The 16595-nt window shown below is 42.0% G+C and overlaps 1 protein-coding gene across 1 annotated transcript in view; it reads left to right on the top strand.

Annotated features, from left to right (window-relative positions):
• The first annotated feature begins 12379 nt into the window (after positions 1–12379).
• LOC101858182 (conserved oligomeric Golgi complex subunit 5) overlaps positions 12380–16595 on the top strand; it is a 36038-nt gene continuing 31822 nt past the window's right edge. The window contains exons 1-3 of the mRNA XM_005098952.2: positions 12380–12428; positions 14169–14308; positions 14691–14748. Of these exons, the coding sequence (XP_005099009.1) occupies positions 12392–12428; positions 14169–14308; positions 14691–14748 (235 nt within the window). The 5' untranslated portion in view covers positions 12380–12391. The remainder of the gene's footprint in view (positions 12429–14168; positions 14309–14690; positions 14749–16595) is intronic.

The following is a 16595-nucleotide window of genomic DNA, read 5'->3' as shown; positions in this document are numbered from 1 at the left end:
CAAGCATGTGAATCATGTAGTAACAAAGGCCAAACGAGGTGTTGGTGCAATCAAGACCATGGCGGCCGCTCTGATTCCGCAAAGAGTGCTCTTCCTGATGTTGCAGCTGGTCGTCCTGTCTGTCATTGATTACGGATTGGGCTGTCTCATGCTGTCCGACACACAGATCGCAAAGCTGGATCGAGTACAGAATGAGGCAATGAGAGCAGTTCTGGGCTGCACCAAGGACACTCCAATATTGTGCATGAGCTACTTGCTAGGTTTAAGTGGCATCAGAGTACGCCATAGGATAGCTCAGGCAAAGATGTATCTCAGTGTAAGGGGCAAGAAGGATCACCCACTTCACAAAGCACTTCATGACTACAGGAGAGTCAGAATCAAGAGAGGAAAATCTTGGATGGCGGAAGCAGAGGATTCCCTGAGAACAATCTGTACCTGAGAGCCTACCACTAGGCGAAGAATGGGAACAGGTGGCCGGAGAATACAGGGACCTCACCAAGGTCAAAATAAGCATGGGCAGAGACAGACGAAATGTTGCGGCTGCAATCAACGAGAGCGATATCAACGAGATTGTTGACACAAACTCAAAAGCAGGGGATCCTATAATTTATACAGATACAATTTATACAGTGAAAAGAGATAGCCAGAAAAGTGGATGGGGATTTGTTGCATTCGCCAACAATAAAATCATACACAGTGCACCTGGAGCCTGCAGCAGGGCTATATCAAGTAAGCGAATGGAAATTGAAGCCAACACGAAAGCACTTGATTGGATGACCCAAGATCACCCCCACACAACCCATGCTGTTCTTGTCACTGATTCCATGTGTACCCTCAGAAGGATCGAAAAAGGTTTCCTGAGAACAGAATGGATTCAAGCTATCGAACCAACGCCTATACGATCACTCACATGGATTTTCTGCCCTGGCCATGCAGGTGTTAGGGGAAATGAAAAAGCCGACAGATTGGCTGGTGAGGCCATCTTAGTTGACAATACGGTTCAACCAGATAGGGTCGAGATCCTGAAATGTCTCTCTCGCCAGCTGATTGAGGAGGAAGATAGGGAGGCAGAGGCCAGTACTGCCGTGGAGAGGATGATGCTTTTGGGAATAAAAAAAGGAAGCGGAAAATCTGGCATCCTTGCAGGAAAGAACAGAAAAACGTTCAACCAGATGTGCACTGGCACAATCAGTAGAAGGACCCTCGGCAACATTTTGGAGAGAGCAACGGAGCATCAATGGACATGTCCGGAGTGCAGGGATGTTGCTTCCTGAAACAATAACAATAACAATAACAATTTGAAAGTTGAAGAATTAAATTGTAGGGTAGTAGGCCTACTGCAGGTACTGGAATACACTATTATCTTTGACAGTGGATATAGATTCCAGAAAATCTCTCTCTCTCTCTCTCTCTCTCTCTCTCTCTCTCTCTCTCTCTCTCTCTTCTTTCTCTCTCAATCTCTATCTATCTATCTATCTATCTATCTATCTATCTATCTATCTATCTATCTACATGTACTGTTTTTCAATTATGTGGGGTGCACATTTGGGGATCGGATCGGGTCTGGTCTGGTCGGGTCAGGATGATCGCCCGACTCGTCGCCTGGAAACAAACGCGTTTGTTTTTTTAGGCGAGTCGGGCGCGATCGGCTTGTACCAAAAATAACCGCTTTGCACCCTCAATCCGATCCCCCAATGGGCACTTTGTTCTTTGGTTGATACTCAGACCTGCCACTCATCCCGATTGTCGGTATATCACGATTTTTTTTGCCCCAAATCTCAAGCATCCCGATTTCAATCACGTGTATCCCGATTTTTTTTGTTCCAGTCTACTGTTGCGCAAGATTTTTCAGAAAACTTACTCTGCCTTCTTCTCAGTCGCGGGAAGCACCTGTTGAACCTGAACTTTTTGTTAGTAGGAACTCGGAGCATTATTTTCCGAAATATCGATGCCGGATTTAGTAGTTTATTCGCTCTAAGTTTGATCTTTGCCCGCTCTCAGAATTCTGCGATGATAGCCTGATAACTGTTACAATTACGACATGCAAATAATAGATAATATTCGTAGTTCTGCTGTTACTGTTACTTTCAAAACAAGCCTCGTCCGAGGTCTGGTGACCGCGCGTTCACATCAAACACTCGGACGAGCGACAGTCGGTCTTATTCTGCTTACCTGCCCCCGCAGAATTATGCACATTTAGAAGGCCAAATTTAATTATGCAAGACAAATGCAAAATTAGGCAAAAATTATGCAAGTTACCGTAACGCCATTCACGACATGTTTTGCACTTTTTCAACCAGAATTTTCATATTTTATGTACAGAAAAATTGAAAACAGAACATATCAGTATCAGTAGGTTTTTTTGCGTATTTGGAAAGAAAACAATACAGTCGTCAGTAGTCTCCGCCTAAACGCATGCCATATAAAAGCACGCTCCGCTCAAACGCACGCTTTTGTCATCTGACGGTTTTTTAAAAAACTAGATCTATATAATTTAGACGTACAAACGCACGGTCACTCCCTCTAAACGCACGCTCCGAACTGCAAAACACGCTGACAGGTAAAGCTTGACTAAGGGAAATTTTCACTAAAACGGATATTTGGCGAGACTTCCTCTCACGCCGAACAAAGAGGGTGATGGACAGCGTTTTCACACCCAACTTTCCACAGACACATAGATCTAGGTCTAGGACTGGTCGGTGAAATAATGTTGGGGGTTTGGGGGACTGAAACGTTATTTGATTGGTCACTGGAAATGCATCTCTTTGAGAGAAGGTTTCTGACTGGTGTTTGAGTGACTAAGTGTTGGCTAATGTTTAGTTAGACCTAAGCCTATGATGCGCAACACGCATGAATGCTCGTTCATGAATTTACGGTCGGGGGTGGTCACTTGGAAAGCCACGTGGCTGGGCCGTCGTCTCTATGACTATCACAAACAATTTCTTTTGAGGCTATTGGTTCCCGACAATTTATGGTGCACTCATTAAATCGAGTCTGTCTTTCTGCCCCCCCCCCCCCCCCACACACACACCCATTCAACGCCTTTAAAGTCTTAACCGCAGTCGGGGAATCTTTTACAAAACAGTCACGTGTCGTCACATTATCGGTCCAAAGGGGCCCCCACCCCAAAGGGAGGTCACTAGAATATCAAGGCAATGAGATAGATGACTGCGTCCCTTCCTCCCTTTGCTAGGGTTCATGTAAACGCACGCTCCGTATAGACACACGCTAAGGAGCCCCCCGAGCACCGTGCGTTTAGGCGGAGACTACTGTATCTATCTACCCCCCCCCCCCCCCTCTCTTGCTCTCTCCCTACCTTCCTCTCTATCAGTGGCGGTGGGTAGTGAAGGGCTCACGGACTTAAGCCCCCCTCCCCACCACCCAAGTCTATCCCAAGGCAAATGAAAATAACGAAATAAGCAGTTGAAACTGTTCTGATCGACAGCAATGAACACAGAGTGATCAACTAGGCGGCTTGTTCGTTTATCCAATCACTGTTGTCCCCGCTTTCAACTATAGTAACCTAACAGCCAATCAAATGTCTTTAGGGCTCAGCAATCAACCAGCCAGTTCCCACGGTCTCTCCGTAATGAAACCCCTCTTGTAAAAAGGTAGAAGACTTGAAAAAAATATCACTGCACAGAGGGCTCACGCTCTCCCAGCCCTGACAATGGGGTGAAAGTTTACGACACACTTTCCCCCAGTGACAGAGTTACCTATGCGCCCACTGGGCCTTTGTTAGGCGCGTTCTATTTTCTGCAACAACACGACCCAATCCACCTCATACACGGTGTGTGTTTGGAGTGCTGTGTGTTTCACTGTTTGTGCCGCTGAGATTTAAGAATTAATCATATATAAACTAATTAGAGAAATTTGGAGGTGAAACGGCTTCGTCCCCACCATCCAGAAGAATTTAACGTAGAACAAAGAGGTGGCAGACAAAGGTGACTCTTCTCGTTTGAATGGTTCTCAAAATGCCGTGGCTCGCTGTGAGTATAGAAAAATCATCACTGTGTTGTTCTTATGGCTTGTTTTTTGGTGGTAAAGAAGTGGAAGAAACCTAAGCCCCACCCAAATCTAGGTTCACACACCGCCACTGCTCTCTCTCTCTCTCTCTCTCTCTCTCTCTCTCTCTCTCTCTCTCTCTCTCTCTCTCTCTCTCTCTCTCTCTCTCTCTCTATCTCTCTCTCTCTCTCTCTCTCTCTCTCTCTCTCTCTCTCTCTCTCTCTCTCTCTCTCCTCTCTCTCATTCACCCACTCCCTCTTTCTTGATGAGCAACCCATTATAATTAAATTATTCCTGGTTTGTGGGCCAGCCTGGGTGAAATTGTAATGCACGGATCAGTTTTAGTTTTACGGCCTTGTCTTCCCAGCTTGTCACACAGAGCAGTGACTTGAGGCAGAGGCAGTAGCGTCAGGGTGGTGTAAATAGTAAATAGACGTGGAGCTTGCCGAGACCAAACGTTGAGATCGCTCGGATTATAAAGGATGCATAATGATTGCAAAGACAGTGAAACACGCATGTTAAAAACAACGTGAAAATACATGTATAATAATAGATTTTAAAATAATATTATAATATTGTTTGTGGCCTTATCACGTTTGAAACCAAGAAAAATGGACTCATGATTTGTGACCTTTGTTTTTTTAAATGTTGAGCAAATTTGCCGATGACTTTCTCGTTATGAACTACTCATTATTAAGATATCTCTTCCGTTTTCCATCCTCAACAGAATAGCTTCACGTAATAATAATAATAATAGATAACTAAAACGAATTTCCAATAAATGTTTTACACAATAGATCGCTGCGTTGAAGAACAAACATTAGACTGTAAAACTACTTCAACTCACTGCTGCAATACAGCGGCGTCTGCTTCATTTTTTGTCTGATCTCCACACACAGAACACAAGTGAACACAGTACGCTAGCATGAGATCTATACAGCTCAAAACTGCATTCATGTATGTGCACACACAATCTGATCCCACTGACATCATCATAAGACGACTTGACCTTTAAAGAGTCCACACAGAGCCGAGGGGAAAGGGTGGGGGTGGGTGGGTGCGGTCTACGTTTTGGCATGTAGCTGCGAGGGTGTGAATAGTGTAATAATGTTGTGTCAGCAACAGTCAAGTGTTCGATGTCTAATCACGTGACACAGTGCGGCTTCAACCTCTGAGTCCAGTTGAACCATCAATTAATTGCTTTGTCTCGGCTTTGAGCCATGCAAAGTCATTATAAGACCCCAGTGATATTCAGTCTGTGGGAACACACACACACACACACACACACACACACACACACACACACACACACACATATATATATATATATATATATATATATATATATATATATATATATATATATATATATATATATATGTATATAATATATATATCGTCCCTGTAAGTTTCGAAACGTCTAATTTAGTCCGTTGAGGCAAATTTTACAGGAGAGACAAAAAAAACCCCGTAATTAATAGTTTAAAATAGTAAAAACAGAATGCAGATGTACTGCTCTATCTACATCTTGTAAAGAATACTACTATGCATACAACCGTCAATATGCCAATTCTTTTGTTTTTGAAAATTAATCATAAAACAGACTTACGTGTTTAGAGACTCTAAATTTGAAACATTTAAACGCGTAAATCGAACCCGCTGATTGCGTAATGAATTGGAGCGGAAAGTTTGTAAACTCTGCCCGCGTAAATCTGCGTCAGGTGGCCGTGGTTAGCCATATAGGCGTTTAGAGCTATCAATACTTTCATTATTTTAACATGTGGCTTGTGAATCATTGACTTACTTGTTTACAACAAGAAACTTTCAGTTTATTTATTAGAAAAACTATGCAAAAGGACTATGAAGAAATACGGCTGATTGGCTTTATAGATTCTAGGACTATGTGCATTTAACTTTGCAAGTAATATTGATTGATCGAATTAGTTCGTTTATTAACTATACATCTGGTTGATATTATTCTTATTTTCCAGTCCTTTCACACTTACAACACCAATCGACTGTAGGCCTATTATTAGTAACAGGAATACGACGAAAGACATTACAGAAGAAAACCCTTTGAATGACAAAATGTAGCTTGTGTTAGAAGTAGCAAAGCATACGGGAGCAGTCTTCCAATCACCCAACAAATTACGAAAAGGAGCCAGTTCATTCTTTCAAGCAAATTTTCAACTGTGTTAAAGTAATACTGTATACTGTAATACATGATATAATATAACAGAACATTTTACATAATAAGAAAAAAACACATCAATTCAATATCATCGAGTAGAAATTGAAAATGATTCCATCTTATATCATTCAACCTCCCCCGCCCCGAAAAAAAATCCATAAGAGGACTTATTCAAGTTAATGATCCAGAACTATATCAAATAAAGAACTACCTGAAAGAACAATTATCGAACCAGTATTCGTAGCGGTGAGAAAGAAAAGGTGGAGCTGGATTGGACATGTAATTAGAATGGACCCAAATGTTACTCCCAGGGTAGCCAGAGGAACAAAAAAAAGGGGGCCGCCCGCCGGAGACCCGGCGAAGGGGAGCATTGACCAGGAGATGAAGTCCAAGGGATGGTCATGGGGACAGATCAAGAGATTGGCCTTTCACTGGGAGAGATAGCGTTGCGCAAGCACCGTGACGATAACAAGAAGAAAATTTGTATAAAAATTGTATAAAAAATTGATTGCTTTGATAAAGTGTATTGTTAAGGACATTCCCGATTCAGTCATATTTCAGCTTGTCATAAAATGCCCAGCATTCCGATGATGTTACTGATTTTAGTACTTTCAAATGTTTGAATTTGTCATTTGAGATGCTCCTGCTGGCATAAAACAGCTTTCTTTTCTCTGGAAACTCTGACCATTCGTCCCCGAATCCACGTTTATAGAGTATTTTTCCATTAGACAGGTATTTCAGAGCCCTGATGTCAGTAACTGTTGCATTCCCAGCATTCTTTCCTAGACGGATGCAACTATCAACATTTGAGAAGAATGTGTGAGTCAAATACTCCACAGAGTGTGGAAATGGCTTTCTTCGGGCTTCCTCAATTTAATCGAACATAGTCGATTGGAAGGAAAATCTGTTTATTCTTTATTCATCTTTCGATAACGCGATGGACGTTATCCACCTTCATCACCGTGTGGCCCCTCTCAAGTATTTTCTGTTCTACTTCCTTGTCATGCATCACGGAGAACCTGGAAAGAACAGTGGCTAATGTTTTGTTTCTGTTCTGAAAAGTACATCCATCGGAATAGATGTGTGTGCACATGTGTGCGTGTTATGTGTTCGTGTGTGTGTGTGTGTGTGTGTGTGTGTGTGTGTGTGTGTGTGTGTTTATGTGTGTGAGTGTGTGTGTGTGTGTGTGTGTGTGTGTGTGTGTGTGTGTGTGTGTGTGTGTGTCGCGTGCATGAATATTGTTCGTACATGCATTTATGTAAAGAGCCTAGAGCTGTTTACACGGGAGTGGGCGCTATAGAAATGATCTTCATTATTATTATTATTATTATTATTATTATTAATATTATTATTATTATTATTATTATTATTATTATTATTATTATTATTATTAATAAATGATGTACCTATCAAGAGACAGATCACTTTCCAGGTAATTCACAATGCATGAAGCAAATTCGTGAGCAGACAAGCCCCCTTCCGCCTCGTGCCAGACATAGCATTGGGCACCATGTGACTTTAAATCAAATAGTGTGAAGTTATGGACACAGATTCTGGTCCTATAGTATAATGCCGATGCTTTCAGCATGGGGCAAAGCAAAACTGACAGTAGATACTCAGTAATGATCTTTGTCGTGTCGTTATTTTGGACAATTTCCTCATCTGCTGCCACCTCTTGCTGTGCCCTTTCTTTCTTCTGCCCATGAGCCAGATATGTTTTCATCGACATTGCCTTCATCAGAGATCATACTGATCTTTGCCCGGTTTGAAAAGAGAAAGATTCATTTTCTGTAATCATCGTCAAGAATTGGACGAGAAAGAGCCTCCATCTTCTTTTCTTTACATTTTGTTTCATAGAGACGAAATAGATCGGCCCTGCTCTGGAAAACTGCCTCTAAATATAGCCTGGAGCTTTTCTTTCGGCAATCGTGAGACTCCGTTTTAGACAGACTTTCAAGGAAGGCTCGCAGATGTAATTGCGCATCAGAGTCAGATGCTGGTCTCCGAGAAGACTCATTCCCTGTTCATAAGCCATCACCTGGTCCTCCGCGATGGTGTCTCACATACCGTACCATTGAGTTTTATTGTAGACATAAACTTCTGACAGCAGACCCTGAATCTGCCTCAACTGGTTTTCAGAAAATACTGCAGGGACGTAGTCCTAGAGGATGCTGCAGACGCTGCTTTTCTCTGTTTGGCTGGCACCTCGCATACATGTCCATGCAAAAATACACCATTCTCTGGCCACGGCAGCGACAATAAGAAATAAAATATTTCCTACCTCCCTTCTTCTGTGACATTCGAACACTGATAGCAAGAGCATCGTTCCTCCATGGTTCTTCCATCCTTTTCAACGTTCTCAAACCCCGTATCTCCTCCAGTGTATCCCCTTCCTTCATAAGATTGCCCCGCTGCACGTTTCTTGTGTTCACAACTCTCTCCCAGTTTTCATTTCCAAGCTTTCTCTTCTTTCCATTGATTATTCTTACATTATCGCTGTCGTTTCCATCACCACATGATTGGTCAACAATAACCTCACCTCTATCAACTCGTATATTGGAATCAACATGTTCACCTCTCTGGTCAGTGACATTCAAATCCAAATCTCCATCATACATGTTGGAATCAACAATTTCCCCTATAGGATCACTGACAACAACTCAAAAGCTTCAATTCTACCTTCATACATATTGGAATAAAAAAATAATTCATCTCCACCGTCATATGCATTCGCATTATGATTAAGAACATTTTCTCTGCTGCAATCAGCTTTCACAAAAAGAGACCCATATCTACCATCACGCACATTCACATCATGAACCTTATCTCTAGCATCACATATTTTCACATCAAGAACCTTTTCTCCGCCATCATTTACATTCACATGTTTCTCCATCATCATGTATAGTTATAGACATGCTCAAATCAAGAACATTCTGAAAATGACTAGATCTATCGTCATGCGGGTTAGCAGCAGTTTTAGTGACAACATTCTTCCCAATAGCCTCATTGCAATAAAAAATACACTAAATCACTGCTATTCACTGACATGTCTAACAAATGAGTAAGGGGCTCTCGTGGCCTAGAGGTTAAGGTGTTGGCCTCTCATTCAAAGGTCCCGGGTTCGATTCCGGGTAGCGACCAACAAATTTTCTTCTCTAAAATTGTCTCCTTTCACATCCTTTCCTGATCTCTAACAATGTTCTGTTGTCTGCTTTCATTTCCACTTTCTGCCCCCACCCCCTCACCTCCTTTGCCCCCTCCTCTGGGCTCCTGACTCTTTCTGCAGCCTTTCTACTGCTACTCCTTGGCTCCTCCTAACTGCTGTCTTTCTGCCACACCCCTGATCTTCTGGTAGGAAAGATCTACACCTAGCCTTCTCGGACAAGGGTGAAAAATCTCGGAGGACCCGTGTGCAAGTTGCGCACGTTAAAGATCCCTTGGTGGTCTAAAATCGATAAGAGTAGGCTTCGGCCGCCACCCGGGCAAAATTCAAAATTTCCTACCAACGAAAAAGTATTAGGTGTGTTCTGCGCGCTCATATGACCTTATGCAGTTGCGAGCGACGTAAAACCCTATACTAAACAAACAAACAAAACAAACAAATGAGTAAATTATATAACAGAAAAATTGTCAAGTGGTTCACACAAAGAAGACTCGTGGGCATGTCCCTCTGATGAGTGAGGACTGGCATTTCCCTTAGAGAGGTGCTGGGTATGTCCCCTTGACTGTGGCTTCACTGGAGGGTTTGCTGCTACCTTTTTACACAGCTGTAACAGTTTATAGCCTTGTGAAAAGTGGTTCATGACAGAAATATAAATAATAATATACGTTATTAAATGTATTATAAAGTATGCTTCTTCTAGAGTAAAAGTAAATTTGAATGTTTAAAAAATAATCCCCACTTTCAAGGGCGTTTGACTTTGGGAAACACTTATCTTATAGCAGGTTAAAATATAATAATGATCAATCCACATTGCTGAGATACATCTATGACTAATTAAAACCCTACAATTAATCAACATAGATGAGATCTAAATCTGTGACTAAGAATACTCAATAATTAATCTATATTATTGGGATCTAAAAGGTGTCAATGGGCTTAACACTTTAAATGAAAACTTAACGCGCAAGTCTTGACAATCTCATCGCAAGTCACCATGAAGCTTATAGAATTGCGGGCGACTTTGTAAGCTCTAAACGCTGATGTCACAATGTATCACACAAAACAAAGATTTATCTAAATAAACACATAATAATTTCGAAAAGAATCTTATATACACATCTTAATATGATGGAAGAAATGGCATAATCAGTAGGCCTACTAGGCTGTTACTTGAACCAAAAATGAAACAATATTATTGTTTTGAACTAAGGTGCCGGGCTGAGACTTCTGCGTTTAGAGTTTCAAATGAAGGTGAAATCCTGTTACGCGCGTTTAGAATCCATGGCAAAAAGTGCAATTTTCATTTGTTCAATGACTTTAATATTTGTAGAGGAGGTGGGGGAAACCCATTGGAGGGGAAAACCCCCCCAAAATATCATTTTCAAAAATTCCGGACGCGTTTAGAGACTTACAGCTTAAAATAAAAACTAATGAAATTTCATTCTCTCCAACGGAAGGAGCGCCTGATTGAACGGAGCTATAATATAGTCTTTTGATAGTAGACTAATAGTGCAGTATACATCAGACCAATCATCCCTTTTCCAGTAGCCTACTGATACGATGCCTCAGAAGTTTCATTTGCAGGTATTCGTGGAGTTTTGCATTCAGCAGAACACAATACATGTGTTGTGCTTTGACCCTTTAACAATTTTTGTGAAATGTTTTGTTTTTATTTTAGTGAAGCTAACAGGTAAGGCTGAAGCCGCAAGCCACATCCCTCAGACGCCACTCTGTACACACAGCACAATTTACGGTAGTCTCCACCTCAGACCCCACCGCTTATGATCTCGGTTCGCTTAAGATCCAGCTGTTTTAAACATACTTTTTACTTAAAAGTCACCCTAAGATCTCCCTCGGAAGGACTACATTCAGCTAAGGTCCTGCATTTCAGATAATAATTTAAGGAACAAAAACCCGAGCGGGCGCAGTTGATCAACGTGGTGTAGGCCTAAATGTGCGACTGCCCATGACAGACATCTTAGGTAGCCTACTGCCCGTTGCGTCACAGATCATCCATTGTCTTGAATATGACCACATCTCCGTTGCAATAAATTTCGAAGAAACCGTGCAATGTTTGCCCCACGGGATCATACTAAAGTGTGAACTTCTCGACGCGATTCGTTTTCCTGGGATATTGCACTTGCAATGTGCATAATATTCATATATTATTATTATTCTGAGTTTGAGTTCGAGACTCTAGATCTTCACCTGAACTTATATCACAAGCTGTTTGGACAGGGCCTACACGACCGCAACAGGCGGGATCACATATCAAACTGTTAACTCTCCGTAGCTTTGATTTGTTTCCCTGACCATTGAAGCAATCGGCTAGACAGACAGAATTTTAATTGGTGCGGTCACCAAACAATGGTGACTCGGTCAGAGATAGAAAGCTGTACATTTTAGACAGGTAGAGAGGAGGGCAATAGCATAGACGTAGATCTTGAGATTCATGATTAAATTTGGATAAAAGTAAAAATAGCAAGCCCCATAATAATAATGCAGTCGTGTTTGCTCATCTAGTTTGACCACTCTTTCGGATCCTCGACATGAGTTGTAAACCCAACCAGGAGTTACGTCAGCTCATATTCGAGTAAGGGAGGATCATTTAACTGATTTTGGTCCTAACCATGAGTCACCATAGATTTTCCCCATGGGCGTCGGCTAAGATTCCGAAGTCAGCGTAAAATCCCACACCTAGGTTATATTGCCCATAGTTAGGTCCATGAAAATCTCGGGCCTCTAAGGAAGAGACAAAGTTATTTTAACAAAATTTCGTATTGGACATAAAATATGACGCTTATATGACATAAAAAAGCCTAGGGTGAGCGTGTTCACGAGCTTCTTATAATGATAATTATAATAATAACGTGTATTACATCATTATATATATACATGTATATATCTGAAGCAAGAGTATATAAATATTGTACCAGAATTTCTTGGATTTAAACACAAAGCAGGAGTTAAATCTCGACTTTGAAATTGATCGATTACTTTGTTCTTCCGGATGTGTACACGGTGACAAGATGGAGGCCGAGGTTTGGAATCAGTTAAGCGAAGATGGTAAAAGATCATTGTTTACAAGTGTATTTTCTTTATAACCAACGTGGATCTAGATCTAGATCTAGATCTAAATGATAGAGAATCTAGATCTAAATGATAGAGAATTCTCTATAGATTCTTTAGGTCACTTTTGCACGAAGATGCATTACTTTTAGGTTTTATTTTGGGAAGTTGAGCTGCTATTGACATTGCTAATCCTCACCCGGGGTGAGAATACGGCAAGCGCTATTTGCAACGCCGTGTTCTGAATAACTCCCGTGCTATTTGCAACGCCGCGTTCTGAATAGCTCCCGTGCAATTTGAAACGCCAGTTCTAGGATCTAGATCTAGATTAGATGTAGAACTAGATCTAGTAGTAGTAGCCATCGTTTCTACTTGATAATATTGTAGTTCGGCTGATGATGATGTTAGGGGACCGTACCCCCCAATAACGCTTGGCGCTAGGGGACTGTATGCCCCCATAGTGTTTGGCGCTAGTGGACCGTCCTACCTGTGCTAAGGCGTGGTGTTACGGGACCGTACACAGATATGAATGCATCTGGACTTTGCAAAAATACTGGAGGAAAACGGCCAGTTTAACGAAGCTCCTGACGTGTTTTGCGCCGTCTGTTGCGCTGGATTGTTCTAAAACTAAAACTTACTCTGTCTTCTTCTCTGTCGCGGGAAGCACCCTTTAAACTTTTTGTCAACTGTAATTCGGAGCACTATTCCCGAAATATCGATGCCAGATTTAGTAGTTGGCTCGGCCAAAGTTGTGTTGGATCTTTGCTCGCATATATGTTATTTTCACAAAACCTAGTGGAAGTAGTATCGATTTGGCATTCCGACCTGGGACATTCTCAAGATCTACTTTTGCTTTTGTTTCCGCTCAGAATTCTCCAATGATGGCCTGATAAATGTTTCAATTGTGACATACAAATGATAAATTATATTAATCGTAGTTCTGCTGCTACTTTTCAAAACAAGCTCTGTCCAATTACAAGTTAGTCGCGCCCATCATCAAGACTCCTCAGTAAATCTGTGTCAATTGCGCGTTTGCATTACGTGACTTCGGCATGTGAGTTTCGCGTGTGTCGCGGACCGTCCGTTGATGGGGTTAACTTAAATTCATGCACACTGGTTGAAGCGGCTTTCGAGATTTAAGGGGGGGGGTAGACACTTGGACTTTGAGTCCTTGACGTGATATTTCAGGATTAAAAAAATAATTCACACACACACACACACACACACACACACACACACACACACACACACACACAGAGAGCAGAGGGCATACATGGATATTATAAGTATGGACACCTGTGGCAAAAATTTAAGTCAGCTGGGAAGTCACCGTGGTGCACATTGTTGATAGTGTTGTTACCTATATAAATTTATCTCTCTTCTGATTTGTAAGCCATTTTTATTCTTAAGAAAGTGATGACTTTGGTCCTAGTTGTCTGAAAACATTACTCTGACTTGGTGTGATGTTGGGAAATATGTTTTAAGCTGTGCCCTCTCAATACAATGTCCTGTGTTAACTTGAAATGTCATCCAACTACTTATATAATATATTTTGGATACTGACTGTAAATGTTTTAGATTGAATAATGTACGTCCTAATCTTATGCCCCTGGAACATTTTTCTGCCACTGGTATGAAGAAAACGTATAGTATGTCATTATTGTTAATAAATGTTTAAAAACCGTCTGATTTGTCTATGCACACCATGTAAGATAATTTATCATCCAATTGTTTCAGACGTCTTTCGCCAGTTTCTTGATGAGAGCTTTGACGTTAAAGCCCATGCTAACAGAGCCATCCAAGGAATGGTGATTTCTGAACAGTTAGGAAAGCTAGCTGAAGGCATCAGTTTGCTGGACAAAGAAATCCATTCTCAGGTAAAGTGATAGAAATTTTTTCACCAACTCAGTTTTAATTGGATAGATTATCATGAAAAATGAAACCCTTCATGATTATTAAAATAGAAAAATCAATCATCTGTTTCCTCTCCTCTTGGTTCTCCTGTTTAGGGAACCAATTACAAATTCTCCACCTTCAAAATAGTCTTCTATGTTCAGCTGGAAAAAGCATTTTTAAATGTCTTGAAAAATACACCTAGTTTTAGTGTTGTTCGCTTAAAAATGTTGCTGAAATTTTTATTTCGTTTAGATATTTATTAAATCAAAATTTTTATTTTTGGAATTTTCAGTTTGTTTGCATTTTTATTAAACCTGGATTTTTTTTGGTTAACCTTTTGATGTTTTGGTGTTGCTTCCTCAGATTGTGAATCACCATGAAGACTTGCTGTCACAAGCTACTGGTGTGGAAACTTTGGAAGGTAACTCTTCAGTGTAATTTGTTGTATTGATTGTTGCCAGATCCCAAGAGTTTATATTTCTGTTAATTAGAAGCATCCTTACATTAAGAATTTGGCAGAATTGTTACTATTTTTATTCAGTTTTATGAAAATATGATTGTAATACCCCTGATTCTGATTTTTTAAAAATTTGGCGATCCTAACCTTTTGCCAACCTTCATGGTGTATAATGGGAGAAAAACTCTCAGACCTGAACAGTCTAAGTCACTATGTCACTTGCAGCTGTCTAATTGTAACCTCCTCTTCGCCTTGAGCCCTTGTAGTCGCTCAGTGCCACTTTGCCCTTAGAACATTAGACTTAAGAAGTGCCCAAGTCAGGAGTAAGGCAAACATTAGGTTGACAAGGTGTTACAATATTCCTGCTTTTTTGTGACAGCCTAAATGAATGAGAGAATTTTAAAGTATCATTGTTTGAAACGAGACATTTAGCTACAGTGGGTGCGTAGTACAGTCGAACCTATGTAAGACAGAATCGCAAGGGAGCCAGAAAAAAATTCCGTCTTAGACAGGGGGATTTAGTTGGGAGATAGAGGGGGGGGGGAAGGGGTTCAAAGTAGGGGCGGGCACGAGACGAGCCGAGTCTCGTTTCTTGCGGGAAACGGCCTTCCCGTCACTTCCCGGGCACTAAACTTCTGCTCGGTACCGAGACGTGATACTTGCTCGTTGGCTTGACATAACGAGTAACAGTAACGAGAGTGAGAGAGTGAGAGGCGAGAAATGACAACGCAGGCAGTGCCACCCATCACCGTGCCTTCCTGTGTGTGAAACTGAAAGGGAGGGGAGAGGGTGGCGAGATGAGGCGAGTGGGGAGTTGATCAGGGCCTAGGTCGTCTCCCTACCTTCCTTCACCGCCTGCGCCTGCGCACCAGGGCAAGCCTAGTTTCTAAGTTTAGATCCCCGCCACAACCGGCCTTCCCGCTAAACGGGTTGCTCGTTCTGTGGGGCGAGAAGAGAAATCTCGGCCACGGCCGGCCTTCTCGCTGAACGAGCGGCTTGAACTGCGGGAGGAGAAGAGAAATTGGTCACGAGACGAGAAGCATTGCTCGAGACTCGAGACACGAGACGGGAAGTATTTCTCGTTCCCGGGACCGGTCTCGGCGAGAAATAGGTCAGCTACTCGGTCTTCTCGCTCGGGAAGGAAAAAGCGTTTCCCGCCCGTCTCTAGTTCAAAGGCCCAGCCGGTGGGATCAAGGATCGCTTGTCCGGTCGGCAAGCAGTCAGAAGTGGTGAAAACTTCACAACTCTCAGCTGCTATCCTCTCTGATAATGACATGCGTCAGTCTTATTAATCCAGTTACCACAAGTGCTTGCAATTCATAGGACCACTGTTTGACCTATGAAATACAGAAGCATTTGAACATCTCCTTTGCTTCCACCCTTATCCCCACCCATCGGTGTAATTAATAAGCACAGACAACCAATGTCACCCCTCGCTGCCAGGTAAACACAATTCGAGGATCTCTTTTCTCGGCTGGCTGTGCGATCAGGGCGGCAGGCATTGGTCAAACTAATTTCACACTTCTGGCCCTGTGGCTACCAATGAAAGTTTCCGTGCTGGAGCGCCACTCAAGCACTTTCACTGACACTCGTGAGATTTCACAACCACACCACCCTGACCCTCTTCATCGCTCAGGGCTCACATAGATGAAGTAATGTCTACCCCCAAAACTGCACCCCTTCTCTCGTTCCTCGCCTGGCGGCATGGCGTAAAGTTTAGAGCCGGCGGAACCAAAAATGCGAGTTTTGTTTCGAATCGGAGCTGATCTGGCAAAGCATTAATTTTCCCGTCTTAGACAGGTAAAAACCCT

The sequence above is a fragment of the Aplysia californica genome, unplaced genomic scaffold (genome assembly GCF_000002075.1).
Source record: "Aplysia californica isolate F4 #8 unplaced genomic scaffold, AplCal3.0 scaffold00197, whole genome shotgun sequence".
Classification (NCBI taxonomy): domain Eukaryota; kingdom Metazoa; phylum Mollusca; class Gastropoda; order Aplysiida; family Aplysiidae; genus Aplysia; species Aplysia californica.
This window is presented reverse-complemented; position numbering and strand designations above follow the sequence as displayed.